Consider the following 26,740-nt stretch of genomic DNA (forward strand, 5'->3'; position numbering starts at 1 on the left):
TAATAATAATAATAATAATAATAATTCAAAGATATTGTACAATTTCTTCTTCTTCTTCTTCTTCTTATTATTATTATTAAGATGGCAAACTGGCAGAATTGCTAGCATCCTGGGTGAAATGGTATTTCATCTGCTGCTACATTCCACCAAGGTTGACTTTGCCTTTCATCCTTTTGAGGCTGATGAAATAAGTACCAGTTATGCACTGGAGTCTATGTAACCAACTTGCCCCCTCCCCCAAAATTTCAGGCCTTGTGCCTATAGTAGAAAGGATTATTATAATTATTATTGAATAGTCTTATTTTTATTACATGCTTTCAGTGTACTACCGAGCACAGCTCTGTGTGCCTTGAGTATGTACTGTAATTTGTTTTGGTGTTGTTATTTTAACTGTATTGAAAGTGTTTGATGTGTACAGTACCTTGCAGTGTTATTTGCTGTATATATTCATAAGCCTAGGTGTTTTGGTTATATGTATGTTTTTTAACCATACCTAATGCACCTATCATTATAGGGATTATTTCTGTTTTTAGGCTCCACACACAGGTTCTCTTTGCATTTCAAGAGTTTTTTCATTTCTCTTAGAGATACATTGTCATTTGTTGGGATTAGAAGGCAATTTATTTTCTTGGTGGTTTCTGATAACTTTAACCAGTCAATTAGCCTTGATCTCTTGCTTTGTCATTTTCTGAAACCTTTTTCTGAGATATGCCTATACCATTTTTTTTTTGTTTTTACTATCATTCCATAGTTCTAGCATAACTTCTCCAAGTGTATATAAGTCTCACCTCACTCATGTCTGTGGATATATTCCTTTTTAGCCAAGACTGGGCAGCCAGAGATAATGTGACTTGTTTCTTTCCCATCATTACATATTCTGCAGTTACTTATTGTATTTTTCTTCAGTATGTGTTTTTTATGGTTTCTGGTGAGGAGGTGTTGATCTTGTGCCACAATTAAAAACCCTCCAGTCTCTGCTTTGAGTCATGAACTTCTTAACCATTGTTGGGATTATACTTTGTCTATTTCTTTTCTGTTTAGCTTATCCTGGTATTTGCCATGGAATGACTTCTCTTACCATCATTTTATCATGGTATTTTGTAGCTTCTTGTATTTTTTGGCTTCCTTGAAGAAAACAGTCTTTTGCTTTGCTCATGCTTTGTGACTATTTGTATCAGTTTTCTCTAGCTCTGAGTTAGATATTTCTGTAATTCTATGGTGGGTATTTTATAGTATCCTATTTGTATAAGGCCTCTACTGCATTCAATTCACTGTATATATAACCTTTTTATGGGTGGTGTATTCTAAATGCCATCATATTTTTCTTGTTTGGTTAGTTCATTTAGTTATTATTATTATTGTTATTATTAACATTATTATTATTAATCATTCATTCAACAATGAAAATAAGTCTAATGAATATAGTAATAAGAACTCAAAATATCTTTGATTGTAAAAAAAAAATAATCTGAGCTGTAAAAGAATCAAAAGTATATCTGTACCTTAAATGATGATAATCTGGCAAAGAAGACTGGAAGGGAGAAAAAAACGAGTTACATTTACATTGTTGTCTTTCTTTTTTTAACTTCTTCTGACTTGTTTCTTTTTTCTTTCTATAAAAATATTCAAGGGTCCATAGTAATACTGGAAATAACATCTATTCCAGTATTAAGTTGTGGAAGTACAAACTACTTGCCATTCCTTATTGATAGAAGCCTTTGATGAGTCTCTAAGTGGTCTACGGCGTGTTGGTATAAACTGATATGGATGACTCCTAGTTGCTTTTGGCAAACTAGCAGAGTGACTACATGAGACTGTAATTTGTGGGTATAAGTTCAAGGTATCACTGGTAGTATTGATCAAGTTAATTTGATTGTCTTTTGAATAACTTTGCTTGGCAGATTCCAGAGAGTCTGGTGTGGAATTTTCCTCGAGATGAAAGTTAATAGGATCTAGTTTAGATTCTAGCAAGATTAAAGTCTGGCGAATGCATTCTGCGTCATCTTCCAAACGTTGTAGCTGCTTGCTAAATTTCTTCTGAGACATCAGATGTTCCCAGTAATGCCTAAAAATGGGCAAGACATTAAAAGACTTCACTGCCATCACAGATCTTAATTAGATAACCAAAAGCAAAGAAAATTTATAATGGTATCTACAAAAGTTTGATGTAATTATTAAAGATAGATTTCACAACAAGAAGGTATATTACTTTGCAGTTTTTTTTTTCTTTTGTAAAGAAATATTTCACTTTGAAAGAATTCAGTTCATTAATTACCATTACAAGATTCAGAAATTAAACTACAGGATGTTGAAGAATGACTTCATTATTAAAAGTAAAACATTATGTATACATACATATACAGATGTGTGTGTGTGTGTGTATGTGTACACATATACATGCATATGTAAGAATGCTTACTAAATCTGAATAATTAGCAAACTATCCATCTACCATCATCATCATTGCTTAATGTCCACCTTTCTAGGCTGGACAGATTTTGTATGACTAAATGCCCTTCCTGTTGCCATCTCTCACTGATTTCCAAGTATCATGCAATGTCAAGACGAAGAAGCTGTCACATGCCTGCACACACACACATACATCAAAACAGGAGATGGGAAAAAATTTTTGTTATTATTTATTCACCACTACACATCTTTCATTTGCTAAAATATAGACATATATATATCTCTTAATAATTCTATTAGATACCTATACAGAATGCTCTCTCCCCTACTTCCCCTGGTAAACATGGCAAATACAATAATGGTGAATTAAATGAAGGCTGAAACCTATTTGTACCTATATATGTCTGCTAAATGTACATGCGAGCTTTCTTTTCAGATGCAAAATACTATTCCCCATCCCACACCTTCTACATCCTCAGAGTTGGCACACTTAATGAGATTGTTGAGATGCTTGAATGGAGGAGTGTAGATGTGTCTTGCATCCAAGAAGTAAGGTGGAGAAGAAGTTCTGCTAGGTTCTTCTTCTTCTTCTTCTTCTTACAGCATTCACCCGGGGTGGGTTGAACTGGCTTCATTCATTCTCAATGCTGCATCTCTCACAAACGCCAACCAGGCCTGGCGATTTGAGGCTAACAACTGCGTGATCTCCAACCACTCCTTATTCCAGTGGCAAATGCCGTAGATATGGGGGCCTAGATTGGGTTCCAGATCAGCCTTGACTGTCATCAGCCAGCCCTGTAGAGGAGCTGGGGCAATTGCTTCGTAGATGAATTCTCCTGGTTGACGCCGGAGGGCATGACCCAGCCAACGTAGACGTCTCGTTAGGATGACTTGTCGGAGGGAGGTGATTCTGCACTGGTGTCACACTGAATTGTACATTTGCTGACGTCCAGTTTGCTATCAATGAGCTCCAGCGTGTTGCATCGCAGATTGGTATGAAAGTCAATGCCTCGAAGACCAAAATCCTCACAGCGAGCTTTGCACCATCAGACAAAACACCCACTGTCCTCAATGGTAATATTCTTGAAGAGGTTGAGAATTTCAAATACCTTGGTGCCATTATTACAGCTACAGATCAAGGTGAAGCTGACATTAAAACAAGAATCGACCTCACTTGCCAAGCCTTCAACCGACTCAGTGCACAACTCTGGTCAAGATCTGAGATCCGACGCACCACCAAAGTATGGATCTACCAAGCACTAGTGCGAACGATTCTCCTTTACGGCAGCGAGTTATGGCCAATGAAGGTGAAAGATATTAAGCGACTAGAATCCTTCGATCACCTCTGTCTACGCTGCATCCTTCGTGTCCGATGGCATCACTTTGTCTCCAACAATTTGCTGCTAGGTTCTTCACAGGTAAAGAGCATAGGTATAAGAATTTCTGGATAGGAAGAGTGATGGGGTTGGGGGCATGGGCATACTTCTTGTTGAAAAATGGGTTGATAAAGTAATCAGAGTAGTCAGAGTGAGCAACAGAATACTTAAGCTTAGACTAGTGTTGCAACATGGAACAGCAACCATTATCTTGGCTTATGCCCCTCAGCCAGTTCTACCTGATGATCAGAGAAAGACCAATTTTATGACACCCTTTTGCCTACTGCCTTGTCAACAAATGTCTAGGACCTTCTCTTTGTGGCTGGGAACTTCAATGGGTATGTTGGACAACATCTAGGTGGCTAAAGATTTGGTACTCGTAATGAGGAGGAAACCAGGCTGCTGGAGTTTTGTGATGCAAATGATCTTATGGTTTGTAATACTAACTTCAGAAAATTTGGTGGTCACCTGTTCACCTATCAATCTAGTAGGCACACTAGTCAGATTGACTACACTCTTGCCAGAAAATGGGAAAGATGGATGCTTATAAATGCCAAAACTTTTCCAGCTGAAGAATGCACCTCACAACATCAGTTAGTTGTTAGCAACTTCAGGATCAGGGCTAAATGGCTGCCTAGAAAACAACCAGTGTGGAAAAGAAGGTCTGGAAGCTTAAGAATCATCTGAAAGGACAGAGATTTAGAGACAAGTTACTCGAAGCAGTTGATGAAAAAGAAGAGGATATAGTGATATATAATGTGGAGGACAACTAGGGGCTCCTACAGGACAACCTACTGAAGGCTACTGACCAAATCTGTGGCTGGTGCAAAGTCCTCCTTGACCTAAGATGACGTAGTGGTGGAACAGAGTAGTTGATATGGCTGCTAGAGAAAAGAAATGGGCCTACAAGGACTGGACGTATGGAGATAGCAGGGAACTGTATCAGAAGGGAAGCTAGAAGACAGGTTTATTCTGTCAGGGAAGAATTAGAAACGAAGTTTGCCAATGGTCTGTGACATGAGGACCAAAGACTTGAAGTGTTTCAGATTGCAAGACAGTGTATGAGAGAAAACGATGACATCACAGGAGAGAAATATGTCTGCATGTATAATGGTTCACTTATATTTAATGATTCTGCATAGAAAGAGGCTTGGAAACGTCATTATGAAAGACTACTAAATGTGGAGAATGAATAGGAGCAGGAGAGTCTGTCAAATGTCGACCAAACTAAGAAACCAGTTATCCAAATAAAGAAATGAAGGATATGAATATAGGGAAAGCCCCTGGCCCATCAGGAATCACTGCTGAGATGCTTAAAATATCTAGCAGAGTAGTATATAGCCTAGTCATCCGTATAGTGAATCAGGTTGTACATGAGGGAATCATACCTAACAACTGGTGTAGCAGCATTATAGTCAACTGCAACACAGGCAAAGGTGATGCCTTAGGTACAAATAATTACAGAGGCATCAAAAGTAGAAAAGTGGTTTGTAGAAACTCCATAAGATGTACTCAGTGTAAGCTACAGACACATAAGAGGTGCAGCAATATCAGAGGAAGGTTAACAGAGAAAATAGTTTTTGTGTATGGATGGTGCAATAAACATAAAAAACATACAGAAAATAGATTCCATTAAATGCCAGGGGGATACCTAGAAGTAGTTGATAGCTTCCATTATCTAGTTGACCAAGTCAACTGTAGAGGTGGATGCTTCAAGAGTGTATCTGCTAGAATAAGAAGAGGCTGGGCAAAGTTCAGAAAGCTTCTACCTCTGTTGGTAACTAAGGGCCTCTCTCTCAGAGTGCAAGGCAGATTGTATGATGCTTGTGTGTGAACAACCATGCTACATGGCAGTGAAACATGGGGTGTGACTGCCAAGGATATGCGTAGGCTTGAAAGAAATGAAGCTAGTATGAAATGAAGCTGGATGTAAAATGTCAGTGTGCATGCTCAACAGAGTGTAAGCATATTGAGAGAAAAGTTTAGCATAAGAGGCATCAGATGTGGTGTGCAAGAGAGACGATTGCATTGGTATGGTCATGAGATGCATATGGATGAGGACAGTTGTGTGAAGAAGCTGTGGAGGTAACTTATGGAAGAGGTAGACTCAGGAAGACATGGAACGAGGTGGTGAATGTTGGGCCTCATGGAGGCGATGATAAGTGACTGAGACCTTCAGCAATATGCCGCGCTTGAGAAGACCTGTGAAGCCAAGTGAAATTGTAGTCATGGCCAATGCCAGTGTCATGTAACTGGCACCCATGCTGGTGGCACAGAAAAACAACACCCTATGAACATTGGGCCTCACAGAGGCAATGATAAGTGACTGAGACATTTAGCAATATGCTGGTGGCATATAAAAAGCACCCATTACACTCTTGAACTCATTGGTGTTAGGAAAAGCATCCAGCCATAGAAACCACATCAAATCAGATTGGAACCTGGTGTAGCTCTCCAGCTTCCCACAGTTGGGCAAAGGCTTCAGATGTCGTGTGCAAGAGAGACAACTGCATTGGTAAAGTCAGGTGATGAATATGGATGAGGACAACTGTGTAAAGAAGGGCCAATCTTTAACTGTGGAGGAACTTGTGGAAGCTTCAGTCAAACCCTCTAACCCATGCCAGCATGCAAAGCAGACACTAAAGAATGATGATGATGAGGAATGGGTGCCTTTCAGTTTTTGTCTAACAAAATCTTCTGACAAGGCTTTGGTTGGCCTGGGAGTATAGTAGAAGACATTCGCCTAAGATGCCACACAGAGAAATTGAACCCAAAATCATGTGGTTTAGAAGCAAAATTCTTAACTCATAGTTATATCTGCACACACACATACACATGTATGTCATCATCATTTATGTCCATTTTCTATGCTGGCTTGGGTTGGATGGTTTGACAGGAACTGGTAAGGCCAGGAACCATACCAGGTTCTATAGTCTGTTTTGGCTTGATTTCCACAGCTGGATGCCACCCTTCTTAATGCCAACAAGGAGAAAGACACTTCAGAGTGGAAGTGGCATGTATTTGAACAAAATAGACAAATACAGGATATCAAATACCATAAAACATAAATTCTTGATTTATTAAAATTATCTCCACCTCTAGAGGATGTATCATAATTACCAAATGGCATTTAAGGAATCAAGATTTCTCCAAAATTGACATGCCATTAAGGCTTATTGTCTGGAGATGTGTTTTTGGCTCGATAATGATTATCAGCATGGCAACTGCACAACCTTATTTCCAGTAGCCAAGAGAAAAAAGCTAAGAAAAATAACTCAGAGTGGTTAGTGGCATGTATTTGAACAAGAATGACAAATATTATACAGTATAAGTTCTTGATTTATTAAAATTATTCATATATGTATATACAAACATACATAATGTCTTAGATATGGCATTAAACCACACCTAGCGATTCAGAAGCTCTGGAATTGTGGAGAGTGTGGAGTCCCCTTAATTACTACTACTCTCATGTCCGTTCTGATCTAGTATAGTAGTACCTGTCAGGATCCTATCTATGGGTTAAAAAGATTTCCCAGGGGTAGAGGAGGCGTCTGTTATTTTTGACAAAGCTGTGGAGAAGGCAGTTCTTCTAGCAGAAAGATACTCTGACATAAAACTTGCAGTTGAGATAGTACTAGTCATCTTGCAATACTTGTCACTAGAGCTACCAAGAGAGTGACAAAAATGTATAGTCTTTTGTTACTTAAATCCAATGACAGATGTCTACTATTTCATTTCTAGGTCTCTTTTGTATTTTATAAAGTCCTATGGTGATGGATGCATGGTGACATGAAGCAGGGCCATATGATAGATTTTTGTCTTGAAGTTATTGGCTGGCCTGAAAAGTCATCATATCCATGCTCGTGCAGGGATGAAACTAAATCAGGTTGAATGTAAGAGTTATCATATGATAAGATGAGATGACCATCATAATATATGATGCATGTATGTAATGTGTGTGATAAGAAATTTGCTTCCCAATCGCTTGGTTTTGGGTTCAGTCCCGCTGTATGGCACATTGAGCAAATGTCTTCTACCATAGCTCCAAGCCGACCAAAGCCTTGTGAGTAGATTTGATAAGCAAAAACTGCAAGATGCCAGTTGTATTATGTGTGTGTGTAGCGTATACTTCACCATCCACAAAGATGATGCCCTTGCCTTAACTGCAAATACCAATGGACCAGCACAGGATCAGTTTAGGAAGGACATTATCCAGTTGATGAAAACCTTTGGACTTAGCACAACTACAGACACCAACCTGACGGTTGTCAATTTCCTGGACGTATCCTTAGATCTAAATAAGAACATTTATAAGCCTTATAGGAAGCCCAATGATAAACTTAGTTATATTAATGTGGGTTCCTGCCATCCCCCCAAAGTGTTTAAAAATTTAGTTAAAAACATTAGCAAAAGAATTTCTAGTCTCTCCCCTGATAGGGACATTTTTAATAGCATTTCCCCAGTATGTAATAAGGCTCTAAAAGATAGTGGATTTAGCGAGGAAATAACCTATACACCTGCTACCAGCCCAACAATACAGAAGAGGAAACATAGGAATAGGAAAACTATCTGGTTCACACACCCCTACTCACCCGAGGTGACCTTCAATATAGGCAAGTATTTCTTAGCACTGATAGATAGACATTTTCCAGTCAACCATACTTACAGAAAGCTCTTCAATAGACATAACTTAAAAATCAGTTTCAGCTCAACTACCAATTTTATAAATATAATCGCACACAACACACGAAAACCACAATATGAAACCAGCTGTTCATGCAGGGATAAAAATTTGTGCCTGCTAAATGGAGTTTGCATGTCCGAGACCATCATTTATGAAACCACCTTGGACTCTATACCCATTAAAGACACGGTTTCGACGAAGAAATAGGTGGGCCTTATAGAGGGTAATTTCAAGGCCAGGTTCAATAATCACACCTTGAGCTTTAGGCACTGGGATAAAAGAAAAATGACCAAATTATTCAGTCATATATGATCATTAAAAGATAAAGGTGTCAGTTACAACATCCATTGGAAGATCTTAGCCAAGTGTAAGCCCTACACCAATGGTAGTGGAAAGTGCGGTCTATGTGATATGGAAAGATGGTTCATCTGGAAAAGCAACTTAGACACCGCTACATTCAAGAACTGAACTTTTCTGATCATGCCCACAAGTGGCTAAATATTTGCTACGTTTTTGGTCTCCCCAAGATTACAGATAGGACTTGCTTTCTATATTGTGTCCACGTACAAGCTTTTTATCTCTTTATACTTTTTACTTATATTTCTTATATATTTTTATATATATTTATATATTTTTTATACATATTTTTTACATATTTACAGAGATATTGCTTTATAGGTTTATTGCTCATATATTTTTTACACATATTTTTTCTGTATTCTGCCTTCCACCCAGCATTTTCCCTGTATGTATATAGACGTGAATATGGAAACTTTTTATGTGCGTGTGTGCGGGTATGTGCGTATATAGATGTGTGTGTGTGTGCATGCATGTGAGTATGTTTAAATATAGACATGTTTCACTCATTGTTTTTATACATTTTTTACACATTTTCCTGTATTTCGCCTTTAGCCATTTTTTCTTGTGCATGTACATATATAGACGTGTTTATGAACCTTTTTTTGTGCGTGTGCGTATATAGATGTATTTTACTCTTATTGCTTATATTTTTTAATACTTCTTTACCATTTTTACTGTATTGTTGCCCATAGCCCTGTTTTTTTCTTGTGCATGTGCATATATTGACGTGTGTATGAACCTTTTTTGGTGCACGCGTGTGTGTGGGATTGTATATATATATATATTATATATATATATATTATATATATTTTTTATACATATTTTTTACATATTTACAGAGATATTGCTTTATAGGTTTATTGCTCATATATTTTTTACACATATTTTTTCTGTATTCTGCCTTCCACCCAGCATTTTCCCTGTATGTATATAGACGTGAATATGGAAACTTTTTATGTGCGTGTGTGCGGGTATGTGCGTATATAGATGTGTGTGTGTGTGCATGCATGTGAGTATGTTTAAATATAGACATGTTTCACTCATTGTTTTTATACATTTTTTACACATTTTCCTGTATTTCGCCTTTAGCCATTTTTTCTTGTGCATGTACATATATAGACGTGTTTATGAACCTTTTTTTGTGCGTGTGCGTATATAGATGTATTTTACTCTTATTGCTTATATTTTTTAATACTTCTTTACCATTTTTACTGTATTGTTGCCCATAGCCCTGTTTTTTTCTTGTGCATGTGCATATATTGACGTGTGTATGAACCTTTTTTGGTGCACGCGTGTGTGTGGGATTGTATATATATATATATTTTTAGGGGGAATGGTGGGGGCAAGGGTGTAGGGTGGGTGTGGGGTGTGTGGAGGTGGTATCAGCGAAGAGAGAAGGTGGGTAGGACTGAAGAGAGGAAGTAGGTGTTAGATGAAGAGACGAGAGGAAGAGAGTCAAATGAAGAGAGGAGGGGAGTTGAGCCCATGTAGCACAAAGGAGTGAAGAGAGAAGATTAATTCCTGTTCACAGCGAAGGTGGGAGTCCAGATGGCCTCTGTGTAAAGACAATCCAAACACAGACAGGTGTAGTAGTGAATGACTAGTAGAGTGGAAATGGTATAAGACCGGAGTGCCGTTGCTGAGTCTAGTATCTTGGAGGTGCTCCGTGAACCAGTCAACCAAGTGGAATCTCGTTTGACCGATGTACAGAGAAGGGCAGAAAGAGCAGGAGATGCAGTAAGTGACATTACTAGAAGTGCAGGTAAAGGAGTCTTATATATATGTGTGTGTCTATATATATAATGTATATATTTATATGTATATATATATATATATATATATATATATATATATATATATATATATATATATATAAATTTAATTAGAGGATATGTTAACCTCATGAAGTGATGGTTGCATGGAAGGAAAAACTGGTTCAACACCTAGTATTGTTGGGAAATGAAATTTTAAAAACACCAGTTGCTGACATCACCTAACTCTAGACCAATGAAATTTTACCTCCGATCAAATACAACAAAATTACCCTGAAGCAAAGCTACATTTTACATAGTAATATGTGAGTCAACCTGCACAGCAGATGACTATGTCAATGAGGCATCTAGTCTCACTTTGATACAGTAGCCTCATTCTGAGCTACACTGTAGAAAACTTTCAGTTCCTCCCAGGTTTCAGTCAAAGACACATGTCTTCTCTGCAGCTCCATGCACAATCTCCCACGTGCGACTCATATGTCTATTCACCTCGACACAAGATATATGGTTCATAAATGAAGATATTTTATCATACACACATCCTCAACAGGACTGTTTCATTACACACATGCATACATACTGTAATACAAATACTATATGTTACTTCTTTCAGTGCAAAAACAAAAATCAAAACTTTGTATGTAAACACTCACGTTTTTGTATCATACTACATGCTTCCACCACAAAAGGTGAACACAGAATAAACAATATATTTGTACACAAAAATGTCTCATGGTGATTCATACTGTTTTCCCAGTTAATAACACAAACTTGAACAGCCAATGACAGCCGCTATAAAATGGTGACCCCGATATAAAAAAAAATATATACATATATACATATATAGGTGCAGGAGTGGCTGTGTGGTAAGTAGCTTGTCTGCCAACCACATGGTTCCAGGTTCAGTCCCACTGTGTGGCACCTTGGACAAGTGTCTTCTACTATAGCCTTGGGCTGACCAAAGCCTTGTGAGTGGATTTGGTAGACGGAAACTGAAAGAAGCCCGTCGTATATATGTGTATATATGTATGTGTGTGTGTGTGTGTGTTTGTATGTCTGTGTTTGTCCCCTAGCATTGCTTGACAACCGATGCTGGTGTGTTTATGTCCCCATTACTTAGCGGTTCGGGAAAAGAGACCGATAGCATAAGTTCTGGGCTTACAAAAGAATAAGTCCCGGGGTCGAGTTGCTTGACTAAAGGCAGTGCTCCAGCATGGCCGCAGTCAAATGATTGAAACAAGTAAAAGAGAAAAGAGAAAAGAGAATGTGTGTGTGTATATATATATATATATATATATATATATATATATATATACACTATATATATATATATACACTATATATATATATACACTATATATATATATATATATATATATATATATATATACATATATATATATACACTACCGTCAGAAATTAATTAGCACCCTTGATTTGCTCTTCACTCAAGGTATGTGCTGTCACCTAGTGGCCATATCTCGAACTATTGCTTTGTTATGAGTTCACTGTTGCGCAGAACGATGACGTAACTTTGTTTGCAGAGCGGTTTGAGAGACTACAGCCTAATGATGTTGACATAGAAGTGCAACAACAACTTGGAGTGCGGATGCAGACAAATCTTCCTTTGTTTAATAGATATAGGTAGCGCCTCGCAAGGACCGAAATCACACCGTACTAAGTTTTCTCATCGCGTAAGACGTTTTGAACAGCTCATAGGTTAATTGATTTGTGTATTTGCAAGATTTTTTTTCCTCACAAATTCTCCCACACTCTGCTTCGTGACGTCACTTCCGGTTCACAAAACTTTCTGTTATACATCAAATAAGGTGAGAAATTCTGCTTTCTTTCTTTTTTGTTTAATGAATAATAACTCATAGCAGTTTTGTTATAGCATAACATTATTCAAATGAATAGTTTTAATGAAAATAACTGTTTTTTATCGTTCATTCCTAGATGGGCCCAAGACCTCGCATGACCTTGGAGAGACGGTACGAGGCTCTCTCGTGGCGTGGGAAGCTGTCGGAGGCTGCAATAGCCAGAAAACTTGGTGTAGCCAGGCGCACAATTCAGTGCTTATTTAAGAAATACGAGGAAACTGGATCAGCAGCTGACAAAAAGGGTAGGGGACGGAAGAGGCTGACGACCCAGCGGGAGGACCGGATGCTGATCCGAAAGTCACTGAACAACCAAAGGGCAACAAGCTGGCAACTGGCGGAGGAGATGCAAAAGGTGACAGGGAAGCAGTTGTCTACAACCACCGTCAAGACCAGATTACTGGAAGCTGGTCTAAAATCCTGTAAGCCGCTCCTTACAGCCCAAAACCGGAAGAGGCGGCTGCTCTGGGCCCGTGCCCACAAGACATGAACCGTGCAGCAGTGGCAGACAGTGATGTTCACTGACGAGTCGCGATTCAGTCTCGTCAGTGACAAGCCTGTCCATGTGCAATGCCGCAGGGATGAGCGCTTCAACAAAGACTGCATTGCTCCCACCATGAAGCATGGTGGGGGTGGTCTGATGGTGTGGGGAGCGTTCAGCTACAGTGGTGTTGGGCGGCTCTATGCCGTCGAAGGCAACATCAACGCAGCAAAGTACGTTGAGATAGTACAGAATGCTGCCCTACCCTCTGCGGGATACCTCTTTGGTGGCGAGGAGTACGTGCTCCCGCAGAACAACGCGCCTCCCCACACAGCCAAGCTCACAACCGGTTTTTTCAAGGACCATGGGGTGACGGTCATGGACTGGCCTGGTCAGTCACCTGACCTGAATCCTATTGAGAACCTCTGGAGTCGATTGGGTAGGGATTTGAATGTGCAGCAATACAGGAACCGACACGAACTGTTTGGGGCACTTCTTGCTGCATGGAGGGCTATCCCTGCACAGTACCTGCAGGCGCTCATAGACAGCATGCCGGCCCGCGTAGCAGCTATCATTGCTGCCAAAGGTGGAGCAACAAGATATTGACTATTATGTGGTATGCTGGGATATGTTTTAATAAATTTTTGATTAAAAACGAGTTCGTTTCTGATAATAAGTTAATTAAATTAAGAAAATGTAAGAAAATGTAGAAATTTGAGAAGTGCTAATTAATTTCTGACGCAAGTGTATATATAGTGGTTCGTCAGATGCCTTGTTCAACGAAAAATGCGTGTTACTAAGGAAACACACACCAAAGTCATTTACAAATAGACCTCACTTACACCATCATATTTTCATATATGAACAATTTGTTGCAAGGATGTTGAAACCCCAAAATTCACTTTTGTTGAGTCCGGCTAAAAATATAAAAAATTTTGGGGGGAAATAGCAAGATGTTTACTCAGATCGGCAGTGTTGGAGTGAATATCTTCCAATTGTCCTTCTTGGCTGTCGAGCCTCAATAAAGGAGGATCTTGGTTATTCCCTAGCAGAACTTGTTTATGGCACACCTCTTTCGTTGCCAGGCCAGATGTTGGCCCCAGTGAATCTGTCCACACAAGACCCCACTATGTACATACACAGACTTTCAGACTTTGCAAATATATGCAAGAACTGTCACTCATGTCAACACAACAGCAAACTACTAAATCATCATTTCCAAACGACATTAATTTTTGGATCCATGTGTTTCTATGAAACAATGCTGTGAAAATCCCTCTCACACCTCTTTACATGAACCCTATCGCATCCTGTCACACACACACAAACTATATTCCATAGACATTAATGGTGAAAAAGTAACTGTCTCAATAGACAGGCTTAAGTGGGTATACACAGACAGTGATACAATACCACCTCATACACCTCCCACATTCACAGTACAACATAAAACAAATGCTACTCCACGGCAATCACCACTAACACAATCACACACACTAACCCCTCCTCCATCTAAATACGTCACTATGACTCATAGTGGTCACCGTGTACATTGGCTCACCAAGCTGTCTAAAACTATATACATCTAAACTATAATGAACTTACCAAGGACTTTTCAACACATATCACCAATGACGCAGTTTTGTTCCTCACAGTATTCCTTTAAACTTTACCTAATCGACTTGAGCATTTTGCATATTTCCTTGTGTTGATATTCTGTTTACCCTTACCATGCTTTGCCTTTTCATTTCAGTTTCTCATTTTTTTGTTATATTGCATCCTTCTGTTTGTATTCCATGTCCTTACCTGCTTTTTGTACTGCATATTTACATATGCCATCTCTAGTTTTTCACCAACTTTTTAAGTCTAGTAGGAGGCTATGTAGCAGAGCTACATATTACGTAGTAATATGTGAGTCAACCTGCACAGCAGATGAATATGTCGATAAGGCATCTAGCCTCACTTTGATACATTAGCCTCTTTCTGAGCTACACTGTACAAAACTTTCAGTTCCTCCCAGGTTTCAGTCAAAGACACATGTCTTCTCTGCAGCTCCATGCACAATCTCCCACGTGCAACTCACATGTCTATTCACCTTGACACAAGATATATGGTTCATAAATGAAGATATTTTATCACACACACATCCTCAACATGACTGTTCTCATTACACACATGCATACATACTGTAATACAAATATCATATGTCACTTCTTTCAGTGCAAATGCAAAAATCAAAACTTTCTTTGTATGTAAACACTCACGTTTTTGTATCATATTACATACTTCCACCACAAAAAGTGAACACAGAATAAACAATATATTTATACACAAAAATGTCTCATGGTGATTCATTCTAACTGTTTTTCTATTTAATAACATTGTATCATTTGAACAGTCAACAACAGCTACTATAACCCTTTAAGAGAATCAACCAACTGGAATGATTGGAAGCCAACCAGGCAGAATGACAAACTTGACCACCAGAAAAACAGTACTTTAACAATTCAAAAACTAGATCTGTTCACAGAAAAAATTACAAATACACCAGATTCCAATAAACACCATTACAAGCAAAAGTTCCTGCACAGGACGGAAAGAAAATCACAGAAACTGCACCCCCCCCCACCTTTTTTACTATCTTCATTTCTCACTTGTTTTCCTCCCTCTTAACTCTGTATTACTGAAACTTTGATGATATTCATTTCTTGTTGATCACTACTAACACTATTGAATTTTGTGCATTTAAACAAGATGAGCCACAGTTTTTATATTATTGACTGTTATGAACATTTAAACTTGTCAACATTGAAACTATTAAACATGTCTTTCTAATTTATAATTCTAAACTTTTACCATTGATAAACAAGAAATATTCTTGAAACTAGTTTGGTATATATGTAAATAAACTTATTTAAAAACAATTACAAGTTTTTCAAATTTAGGTGTGTTTTCAACAACAAATTTGCCTATAATTTTTCCTGTGTGGAAATACACCCCCTCTTTTGTTTTATATATATATATATATATTTAATATTCTGGACTAGTGGGTATATATCAATTAGTGTGTTGAAGTGTTGAGTAGAGCACTGGCAAAATTTGGGATACCTGGTGTCATCCGTAGTTGGGGCATATTTCCACTGGATCTAATTCAAGAACTCCACAGTGTTGAGAAAATAATAATAATTTCTTAAGTAACCAGAAGATGGATTTTTATATTTATTAATCTTTATTTTGTACAAGTCATTTCATCCCATCCTGCTACTGTCCCTTATGGGTGAGACTCCATTCAACATGTTATGCATCGATTTTGCAATCTGGGCCTCATCAGATCCTGAGTTTTGGCTGTCATGTTGTTATATGCCCATCTGGTTAGGGAATGAAACATTGCTACAATTTTCAATTACTATTATCTTTACATAATAAGAATTGCAAACATTTATAAATATAGACAATATTTGTAAGTATAGATAATTTGTAAATATAGACAATTTGACACCTATAAATACACACACACATGCATACATACACTCACACATACATATACACATATCGGATGTATATATCTACATACATGCGTATGTATATATAGGCATAGAGGTGTGTGATTCACCCTTGGTCATATAGATGTGGAGCAAGTCAGACTGTCTGGTGAGGTTGTCTTCCAACAATAAATTATATGAATTACAGCTGAAATTGACCATATGGGTGGGTGGGCCAATGTCCCTTGTGTGAATGTAGGGATGAGTGGGTGTGTGTGTGCATCCTGACCTAAGCTAGCTAGTTGAACAACCTTTCACCCCCCTAGACATTCTAGACTGCATATATATCTTTCCCTTCCTTTTTCTAGTACCATTCCTTTGTCTTAAACCCAATGTAACTCAATCCATTCTTGTCCATCAATTCGCTTCCCCTACAATTTTTGCTTTTTATCAACAGTTATTTGTCTATATTCAGAAATGTTTGCAATTCTTATTATAGACAAATAACAGTGACTGAAAATTGTAGTAATGTTTCACTTCCTAACCAGACAGGTATAGAACAACATGATAATCAAAACTCAGGATATTTAGCAAGACACAACTTTATGTATGGATGTATCTGATGAGACCCAAACTGCAAAATGGATGCAGCACAACATGTTGAATGGAGTCCCACCCAAAAGGAACAGTAGCAGGATGGGTCGAAATGACCATTATACAAAATAAAGATTAATACCAAATCCATCTTCTGGTAACATAAGAAATTATTATTATCATCATTATTATTATATATGCCTGTATATGTGTATATGTGTGTGTGTGTATGCCTATATATATTATATATATATGCGTGTATTTGTATGTGTGTGTGTATATATATATGTATATATATATATACTAGATATATATATGTATATATATATATATACTAGCAAATGTGTCCATCCTTTGGATGGTGTAATTTATTATAATAATGCACTCCTGTGGACAGTTTAAGTTGAATTAACCAGCAGTTAGAAGTCATTTCAAGTTGATAAGCATAAAATGTATAATTACCATTTTCGTTAGCAGTTTACGATATGGTATAAAGAAACTTAGGTAATGAATAAATTTTTTTGAACACAAATTTGGCACTAAGTAATAAATGCAAGTCCATGAAATGAGACTGCAATTACAGTAGGCATTAGGGATCCTGTATCTTACCTGAAGCCTTTCGTAGTATCTAGTTATTTTACTTGTAATGCCTGACAACTGCATTCAAGTTTTTTTTTTTCAATGAAAGTCATGTATGATAAAGAAAAGCAAGCATTTATAGCAAACACGCAAATAGAATAATGGTATGTACAAAAATAAATGTCAGAGCACGCTTATGAATGAACAGCGTGCGTGAAGTAAGAAGGGTCATTGATGATAATGTACTGTTAACAACAATCATGGAAATGAAGCAAAATATCAATGAAATGCTTGCAGGAAGTCTAATTGTTAATGGCTACTGTTTGGCGGAGATATGAAGAATGCAGTAGAAGAATAACTACTGTAGGGCTGCTTTGTAGATGACATTTTTTGTTTTTCTTTCAGGAGCATAGATGAATAAGTTGTCTGGATGGCCAATTCTGGAACAACCAATGTAAAACTGTCCATGTGAAAAGCACGATGTTTGAAGGTCCAATCCGACAACTTTCAGTGACTGACCTTGTGCTTCGTTAATTGTCATGGTGAAGCTGAGTTTGAGAGGGAATTGAAGTCTCTGCATAAAGTAGGGGCAGTCTGTTGGGGTTAGCAGAATTTTCAGAATGAATATGGTATCCTTTTTGCTATGTCCTGTGATAATTTGGGCTTCAATGACATGGTTCGTCATTTGTTTGACCACAAGGCAAGTTCCATTGCATAGTGTGGGTGCACTTAGATTGCATAGGAGGATGACAGGACAGCCAACTTTTAAGTGAAGTTCATGGTGAGGGAGTCCTGGAGGATGTTGGGAGTTGAGAAATTCTATTGGAAAGTGTGTAACCTGATCAAGGTCGGTAATGGTGTCAACTAATCTGTAACAACATTCTTGAGAAGGTAGCTGACTGAGTAAGTTGTAGTTAAGAGTGTTGACAGCTGCATCTGTAAGTGCATGAACAACCCTGTTGCAAAGCCAATCTGGTTTTATGTATTCCGTTGTAAGATTTGGGTAAATGGCAGAACATAAGTCACGAAGGCTGGAGACAGTGTGGCTAATGGTGGTAGTGTCAATGTATCTGTAATGTATGACGTAATTTGCCCAGATCTCATGTTGATAGTGAGTTGTTTCAATTGGACATGCAACCAAAGGAGGAATTTTCTAAGGCAGGCATTAAATTCATCAGCAAGTGTTCTTTGGGTATAATTGGCAGAGTTTGTAGAAAATCTCCTGCAAGAAGTAGAGTTGCACCTACAAGGATGTTGTTTGATCTAAGGTCTCTCATGGTGGTATCAAGTGCTTGTAGGGAACATTTATGGGACATAGTTGCTTCATCCCAAACAATGTGTTTGCACTTTTTCAAAATTGTCGCTTTGTCTGAGGAATGCATTATGTGGCACGTTGAGTTTACTTGATGTGCTACATTGAAAGGCAAATTGAAGGTAGTGTGTGCTGTTCATCTGTTGTTGAGAAGAGTCAAGGCTATTCCTGAGGAAAAAATTGCAATAGTAAGGTCACCATTATGCCACAACTTCGCAAGAAGAAGATTTAGAAGAAATGTTTCCCTAGTCCCACCGAATGCATCTAAGAAGATGATTCCGCCAGTGTGTATGTAGATGTTTCCGAGGATGAAATTGTATACGTCAGCTTGATCAGAATTCTAAAGGGGCTCATTGTCAGCAATGTATTGTTTGAGTTTGTGAATGTTGTAGCATGTTTCTCTGAGAATGAGACAATTGGGACAGGCATCTTCATTTCTGTCGGAAGTTTTGAGAGAATAAGCATCCAATCGTTGACCTCCAATTGTTATAACCAAGTCTTCCAAGAGAAGAAGCCCTCCATTGTAAATAGCAGAGGTAGTGGGAGTGTCAACACCACCTGTGACTTGGCAAGTCTGCAGCAAAATGTCATGGCACATTGAGTCTTTGTATTTATTCCAAAGTGGAAGTGTGTCTGTCAGGTTACAGAAAACCAGCATTATTGTGAAAAGGTGTTGGAGCTTGTGTGGAGAATGACACAGATAGGTCTCTTCAAGTGCATTATCATACTGATCATCTGTATCCAAAAGTCCCTGTTTGGAGCAAGCATCTTTGAAAGTGCCACATAAGTGGTGGTCCACTGTGCAAAGGTCATCGAAGGAGGTTGGTCCCTTAATGACATGAAGTAAGAGCTGCAGATGGAAGCAATCAGAGTTCAAGGGTTGAACTGTGTAGACGCATCTGATTGTGTCACCTTTGTACATGGTTGGATCCAAATGCGTAGGCTGGCCTTGTTTTCATTGTTGCCACTGATTGTCAACCAAAAATTCCTGGTTATGACCTTTTTTGATGATTATGTAAGGGAGACAATTGATTTCTGACAGTTACTTCGCAAAGAATTACCGCTCTTGCCCACAATAGTCACTATAGAAGGTTTTCTTGACCTTCTGACCCTAGAAGCCCCATTATTCCATATTACTCCATAAGTGAAAGATCTAAAGAGTGTAGATCCATCTGTGGAACATGTGATGTATTTGCCAAGTGTGAACGAAATCAGATGAAAAATTTTATGTGGGATCAACCTAATGGTCGGTCACATATATATACACACACACCTTCTGTCTTATATATATATATATATTACTCTCTCGTTTACTCTTTTACTTGTTTCAGTCATTTTTTACTGCGGCCATCCTGGAGCACCGCCTTTAATCGAGCAACTCGACCCTGGGACTTATTCTATTGTAAGCCCAGTACTTATTCTATCGGTTTCTTTTGCTGAACCGCTAAGTAACGGGAACATAAACACACCAGCATCGGTTGTCAAGCAATGCTAGGGGGACAAACACACACATGCATATATATATATATATATATTATATATATATATATATATATATATATATATATACATATATACGACGGGCTTCTTTCAGTTTCCGTCTACCAAATCCACTCACAAGGCTTTGGTCAGCCCGAGGCTATAGTAGAAGACACTTGCCCAAGGTGCTATGCAATGGGACTGAACCCGGAACCATGTGGTTGGTAAACAAGCTACTTACCACACAGCCACTCCTGCGCCTATATATATATCTTATTTTATTATTTTCTCATCCATTGACATCACCAATAGTTAAAGTCAAAAATGACTTTTCTGAAATATGCTTATTTTTTATTTTATTTTTATAAAACCGATACAGACACCAGTCAGGTGACACTGGCATCAGCCATGTTTGGCAAGGGTATCATAACTACAATTTCCATTTGATTTTTATTTTGATGTTGATGTCTCCTCAAGCACAGTGGGTTACTCTACTATCCAAGGTTAGCACAGCAGGCCATCCTGTGAACCATGAACTCACTTCATTTGTCAGGTCTTCGCAGTCACAGCATATCTCCAGAGGTTTCAGTCTTTTGTCATAGCCTCTGTGAGGCCCAATGTTTGAAGGTCAAGCTTGACCACCTCATCCCATGTCTTCTTGGGTCTACCTCTACTCCAGATTCCTTCAACAGTTTGGGAGTGGCACTTCTTCCCACATCTTTCCTCATCCATCCACAGTATATGACCATACCAACGCAACCGTCTCTCCTGCATGCCACATCCGATGCTTCTTATGTCCAACATTTCTCTCAGGGTGCTTACACTGTCGTGCATGGACACTGACATTATATATAAATATATATATATATACACACACCCAAATATATATGCTAGTGCAACACAAATAATTGTCGGCTTTATAAGGTGAAATCTATAAGAGAGATATAATTTTCTCTGTACATAATTTGTGTTATATATGTGTGTGTGTATGTATATATATATATAAAATGCGTGTATACACACACATATCTATATATATACACACACACACATATATACATATACACACACACACACATATATACATATACACACACACGCATATATATATATATATATATATATAATTATGTGAAATAGAAAGATGAATAATCTTGTAGTAGATTAATCAAAAGTTTAACCGATACCTTAGTAGCAAAAATCACAGCAGTGAACAGCACGGTTGGAGGTACAACCATCTGGCGTTGCAACCGTGCGTTGGTGCGGATAATTGAAATTAAAACATTATTGGTGAATTGAAGAAATGGAGCTGAACGCAGATTGAACAGAAATCGTTTTATTTCATTCTACACGTGTTTCGAAAGGCACAAATTACCAAAATCTGATTGAATAATGGGACCATATTGTGTCTTTCTCTTCAGGAAGAAAAAAGGAAATCCGTTGGAAAAACAAAAACAGAACAGAGGCAGAGCAAAAAACAAATCGAACTGTGCTCCTAAGAGCCCATGGCGAAACTGTTTATCAGTGTATGTTGAGAACCGGTGGCTGAAGAATTCAACAGGTCAGGCATCGGTCAATCATGTGGGTGAGGGTGTATATATGTTCTTTGTGACCGAGAATAAAGTTCTGACTATTTAAAGAATATTGGATGTTTTATAAGGGGCGAGAAAAAATCTACTTAGAGACGTGTGTGTGTGTATACTGTTCTATATATGTGTGTGTTGGCGTAGGGGTAGAAAACATTTTTTGTGTACGTGTGTGCGTTTGATCGTTCGGCTGTCAGTGGCTACTGCCGTGATAACCGTTGGGTGGCAGAAAGAAAAAAAATAAAGAAATTATATATATATTATGTTTTATGTGTGTGTGTGAGTGTTCATCTAAGCCTGCCTTGACAAGGAAGCCCCCCGCTGTGAAAAAACAAGCCCCGTTTGTCTTACAGGAGTAATTTCCCTTGCAGTGGTTAATTGTAGATATCTTAAAAGCTATTCAGAATTTGTTACCAAGGGCTATGGGTGCCGGTCTTATTTATAAACGCTATTTAAAGGCCAGATAAGTGTAACGCCGCCAATGGGGGCATCGAAAAGCCGACTGTAAGAGCCCGTTTACCATCCGGCCTCTGGCAAACAAAATATGGAAGAGTTCGGAGACACAAAGGTTGCACTGTCTTCTGCCCCTATCAAATGGGAGGGCCACCGACAAAATTGACCATTCCAGCCTATAGCTTAAGTTCGCATCCTTCAGTCGCCATATTAGCTTACTGAGTCCCGTGGTCTGGCGCATCATTTCCCGTGGTCAGCATCATTTCCCGCAATAGCAGTACCACGGGCAGTAGCAATGACAGCACTCTGATAGATAGTGGAGAATCAGGGGTTATTCCTATAGTTAATAGTGACGTAGTGGAAAATAGAGTAGTAAGCGGCTGCAGGTCTCGGAACGAATATAGTGACAGGAACGCAGTTCTAATTTCAGAAACCAATCCTAGCAGAGTAAGATTCACGTCGGCGAACTCCAAGATCAAAAACGCCGTCTACCAATGCAAGGTTTACACGGACTCAGATGCCTTCACTTATATAGGGGCATCATCCTCAAGATTGTCTTTGCGTGTCTCCAACCATTACGCAACTTTTCGGGACGTGAACAAGCGCCAGACCACGGGACTCAGTAAGCTAATATGGCGACTGAAGGATGCGAACTTAAGCTATAGGCTGGAATGGTCAATTTTGTCGGTGGCCCTCCCATTTGATAGGGGCAGAAGACAGTGCAACCTTTGTGTCTCCGAACTCTTCCATATTTTGTTTGCCAGAGGCCGGATGGTAAACGGGCTCTTACAGTCGGCTTTTCGATGCCCCCATTGGCGGCGTTACACTTATCTGGCCTTTAAATAGCGTTTATAAATAAGACCGGCACCCATAGCCCTTGGTAACAAATTCTGAAATAGCTTTTAAGATATCTACAATTAACCACTGCAAGGGAAATTACTCCTGTAAGACAAACGGGGCTTGTTTTTTCACAGCGGGGGGCTTCCTTGTCAAGGCAGGCTTAGATGAACACTCACACACACACATAAAACATAATATATATATATAATTTCTTTATTTTTTTTCTTTCTGCCACCCAACGGTTATCACGGCAGTAGCCACTGACAGCCGAACGATCAAACGCACACACGTACACAAAAAATGTTTTCTACCCCTACGCCAACACACACATATATAGAACAGTATACACACACACACGTCTCTAAGTAGATTTTTTCTCGCCCCTTATAAAACATCCAATATTCTTTAAATAGTCAGAACTTTATTCTCGGTCACAAAGAACATATATACACCCTCACCCACATGATTGACCGATGCCTGACCTGTTGAATTCTTCAGCCACCGGTTCTCAACATACACTGATAAACAGTTTCGCCATGGGCTCTTAGGAGCACAGTTCGATTTGTTTTTTGCTCTGCCTCTGTTCTGTTTTTGTTTTTCCAACGGATTTCCTTTTTTCTTCCTGAAGAGAAAGACACAATATGGTCCCATTATTCAATCGGATTTTGGTAATTTGTGCCTTTCGAAACACGTGTAGAATGAAATAAAACGATTTCTGTTCAATCTGCGTTCAGCTCCATTTCTTCAATTCACCAATAATATATATATATATATATATAAACATCCATATGTATATGTACATACATATACGTATTACATATTGTATGCTATGATTATATATGATCATAGTGATGATGCTGATGTTGACAACAATAGTAGTGATGATAAAAATAACTGGAATACAAACAGCATATAAAAACTTATGAATTGGTCCAACACAAATATATAGAGGAAAGAGAAGTTGAAATCACATAAACAACATCAAAGAAATTCAAAACTGTGCAAGTTTCATTGGCAGAGAGATAAAATATGTTCACATCAATCCAGTCCAAGTACATGTTCAAGCATACACACACATATTTGTTTATATATACATACATGAAAGGAATAATCGTACAGGCTGACAAAAATGGAAATTTGTACAACATAGACGTGAAATTACAAAATGAATTGTTACATAAAGAAATACTTAAAAATTACAAAATAATAAATAAAAATGTTCTCATATCTATTAATCTTAAAGCTAAAAAAATAATGAATGAATTCGGAATTGACAACATAACAGAGATTTATGAACCTTCCAGACCAAAAATTAGCCTTAAAGACCATAGAGAAAATTTTGAGACCGATCCTAAAATAAGGTTGATATGTCCATGTAAATCAGACCTTGTAAAACTTAAGCAAAACTTATATATTATAGATAAATATATACACTCAGAGATTAAACCTAGCCTATGGTCCAAAACACAAGATACAATTAACTAGTTTACTAACATTCACGACAAGAGAAAATGCAAATTTCTCCAAATAGACATTAATGACTATTACCAATCTATTAACTCAATTTTATTAAAGAAGGCACTCATCTTTGCTAAGAATAGAACTAACTTGTCCATGAAAGAAATAAAAATTATTTTGGCAGCTAAAAAACATTGATATTACATGAAGGTAAATATTATGCAAGGAAAGATACACCAGACCGCTTTGATATACTGATGGGCACACACAACTCTGATGAGGTAACCGACTTAGTTGGCGTTTTTCTACTACGCAAATTTAAGGAGGAATTTCCTGAATTCAAAAGCTGACTATACTGGGACAATGCCCTATTCTTAGTAAGGAACATTACAAATAGAAAATTGGAAAATTACAAAAAAAGACTACATACATTTTTTAAGAATCAAGGACTTTCTATATCAATTGAAAAAGATAACATCTCTGTAAACTTTCTTGATGTTAACTTCAACCTTAATACTTCTGTTTACCAACCTTATCATAGACCTAATGCCAACATTAGATATATAAAGGCAAACAGTAACCATCCACATAATATTATAGAAAACCTTAGTACAAACATAGAGAGAAGAATTAATTTCCTATCTTCTAATGAAGAAGTATTTAACAAACACACAGACTATTACAATATAGCACTTAAGAAGGCAGGATATAAGTATGAAATTAAGTATAATAGGAACTTCAACACTACTAAGAACCATATTAAAAATAATTACATAAATAATGTTATGAAATAAAGAGACTTAGATACCTATAAAAAAACAGTATACCCTCATAATGAAAATACGAAAGGTCTCCACACTAACCATAAATATAACAAACATGATAAATAGCCCAATTATAATAATAATAATAAAAAAAATTAAACTAAAGCATGATGAACATTATACTAAAAACAAAATTAAAAATAAGAACAGAAATCATAAAAATTATGAAAACTCTCAGATTTTTCAACTCTATTTTACTATTATCAACATTAGCTGTTTCGTTAAATTATGCTACCCAAATCCCAAAAGAATATTTTTCTCCCTCGTGTTCTGACCACCTTCACTCTGGTACCCTCCTCTCTCTGCCTCACTCTGTCTCTCTCTGTCTCTGTCTCTCTTTCGATTATCACTCGCTTCGCCAAGACTTCCTCTTCCACCTCCACCCTATATAAACTAGCACATGCACTCACATTCCCCTACTCAATTTTTTAATACCTCCACCAAAAGAATATGTATCCAGAAGATGCTCTCGTCTAAATTTGCTACATCACGGTATGCCCGCCCACCCACTCCTCCACCTGTGCCAGAAATACTATCCTCTGTCATCCTTTGGTTGTCTCCCATGAACACTTCTAAAGGCTACTTAGGGTTTATCTCCTATGTAAAGTAGTGATTATATAGTGCAAAAATATGATAATGTAGTGTATGCAGGTTGAATTGAAGGCTATTGTTTGTTTATGAATTCTGCCAAATGCGAGCTTTCATTTCAGGTACATGATGCTGCTGTCCTCCATCCCAGGGTCTCACGGGCTCACACCTCCCACACCCTCAGGGTTGGTAATCTCAACTCTCGCAGTGCCATTCACCCTTCCTTGGCCTCTTCTTGATCCATGACTGCAGTTCGGACATGGAGACGAGCTGTGGGAAAACGCGCCTCACAAATGGCGACCACACCTGTTCACCATCGTTTATGTAGAGCGGGAGATGTCGCAGTCTCAGCATGTGTCTGCGAATCATCAACCATGGCATGCCCAGCCCTCCTTTTAACTGGTATTGGCAGCAAACAGATCGCCTGACCATTGGAAAACTTCCTTTCAACAAGAAGCAGAAGAGAATGTGCTCCAGTTTGGTGATAGTAGGGTTGGGACAAGGCACAATGGTCAGGCTAGATAGATAGATAGATAGATAGATAGAGAGAGAGAGAGAAAGAGAGAGAGAGTGAGAGAGAGTG

The 26,740-nt window shown here is 38.1% G+C and overlaps 1 protein-coding gene across 22 annotated transcripts in view; it reads right to left on the bottom strand.

Annotated features, from left to right (window-relative positions):
- Window positions 1–26,740, bottom strand: part of LOC115214490 (dual specificity protein phosphatase CDC14A) — a 292,683-nt gene that overhangs the window by 53,310 nt on the left and 212,633 nt on the right. For 3 of the 22 annotated variants that reach the window (XM_036505008.1, XM_036505005.1, XM_036505004.1), the window contains one exon: window positions 1,550–2,065. The exons of 17 other annotated variants lie outside the window; for them this stretch is intronic. In XM_036505008.1, the coding sequence (XP_036360901.1) occupies window positions 1,669–2,065 (397 nt within the window). In that variant the 3' untranslated portion in view covers window positions 1,550–1,668. 2 more of the 22 variants (XM_036505011.1, XM_036505006.1) reach the window with 2 other exon arrangements.

This window comes from Octopus sinensis, linkage group LG7, assembly GCF_006345805.1.
Source record: "Octopus sinensis linkage group LG7, ASM634580v1, whole genome shotgun sequence".
In the NCBI taxonomy this organism is placed as follows: Eukaryota; Metazoa; Mollusca; class Cephalopoda; order Octopoda; family Octopodidae; genus Octopus; species Octopus sinensis.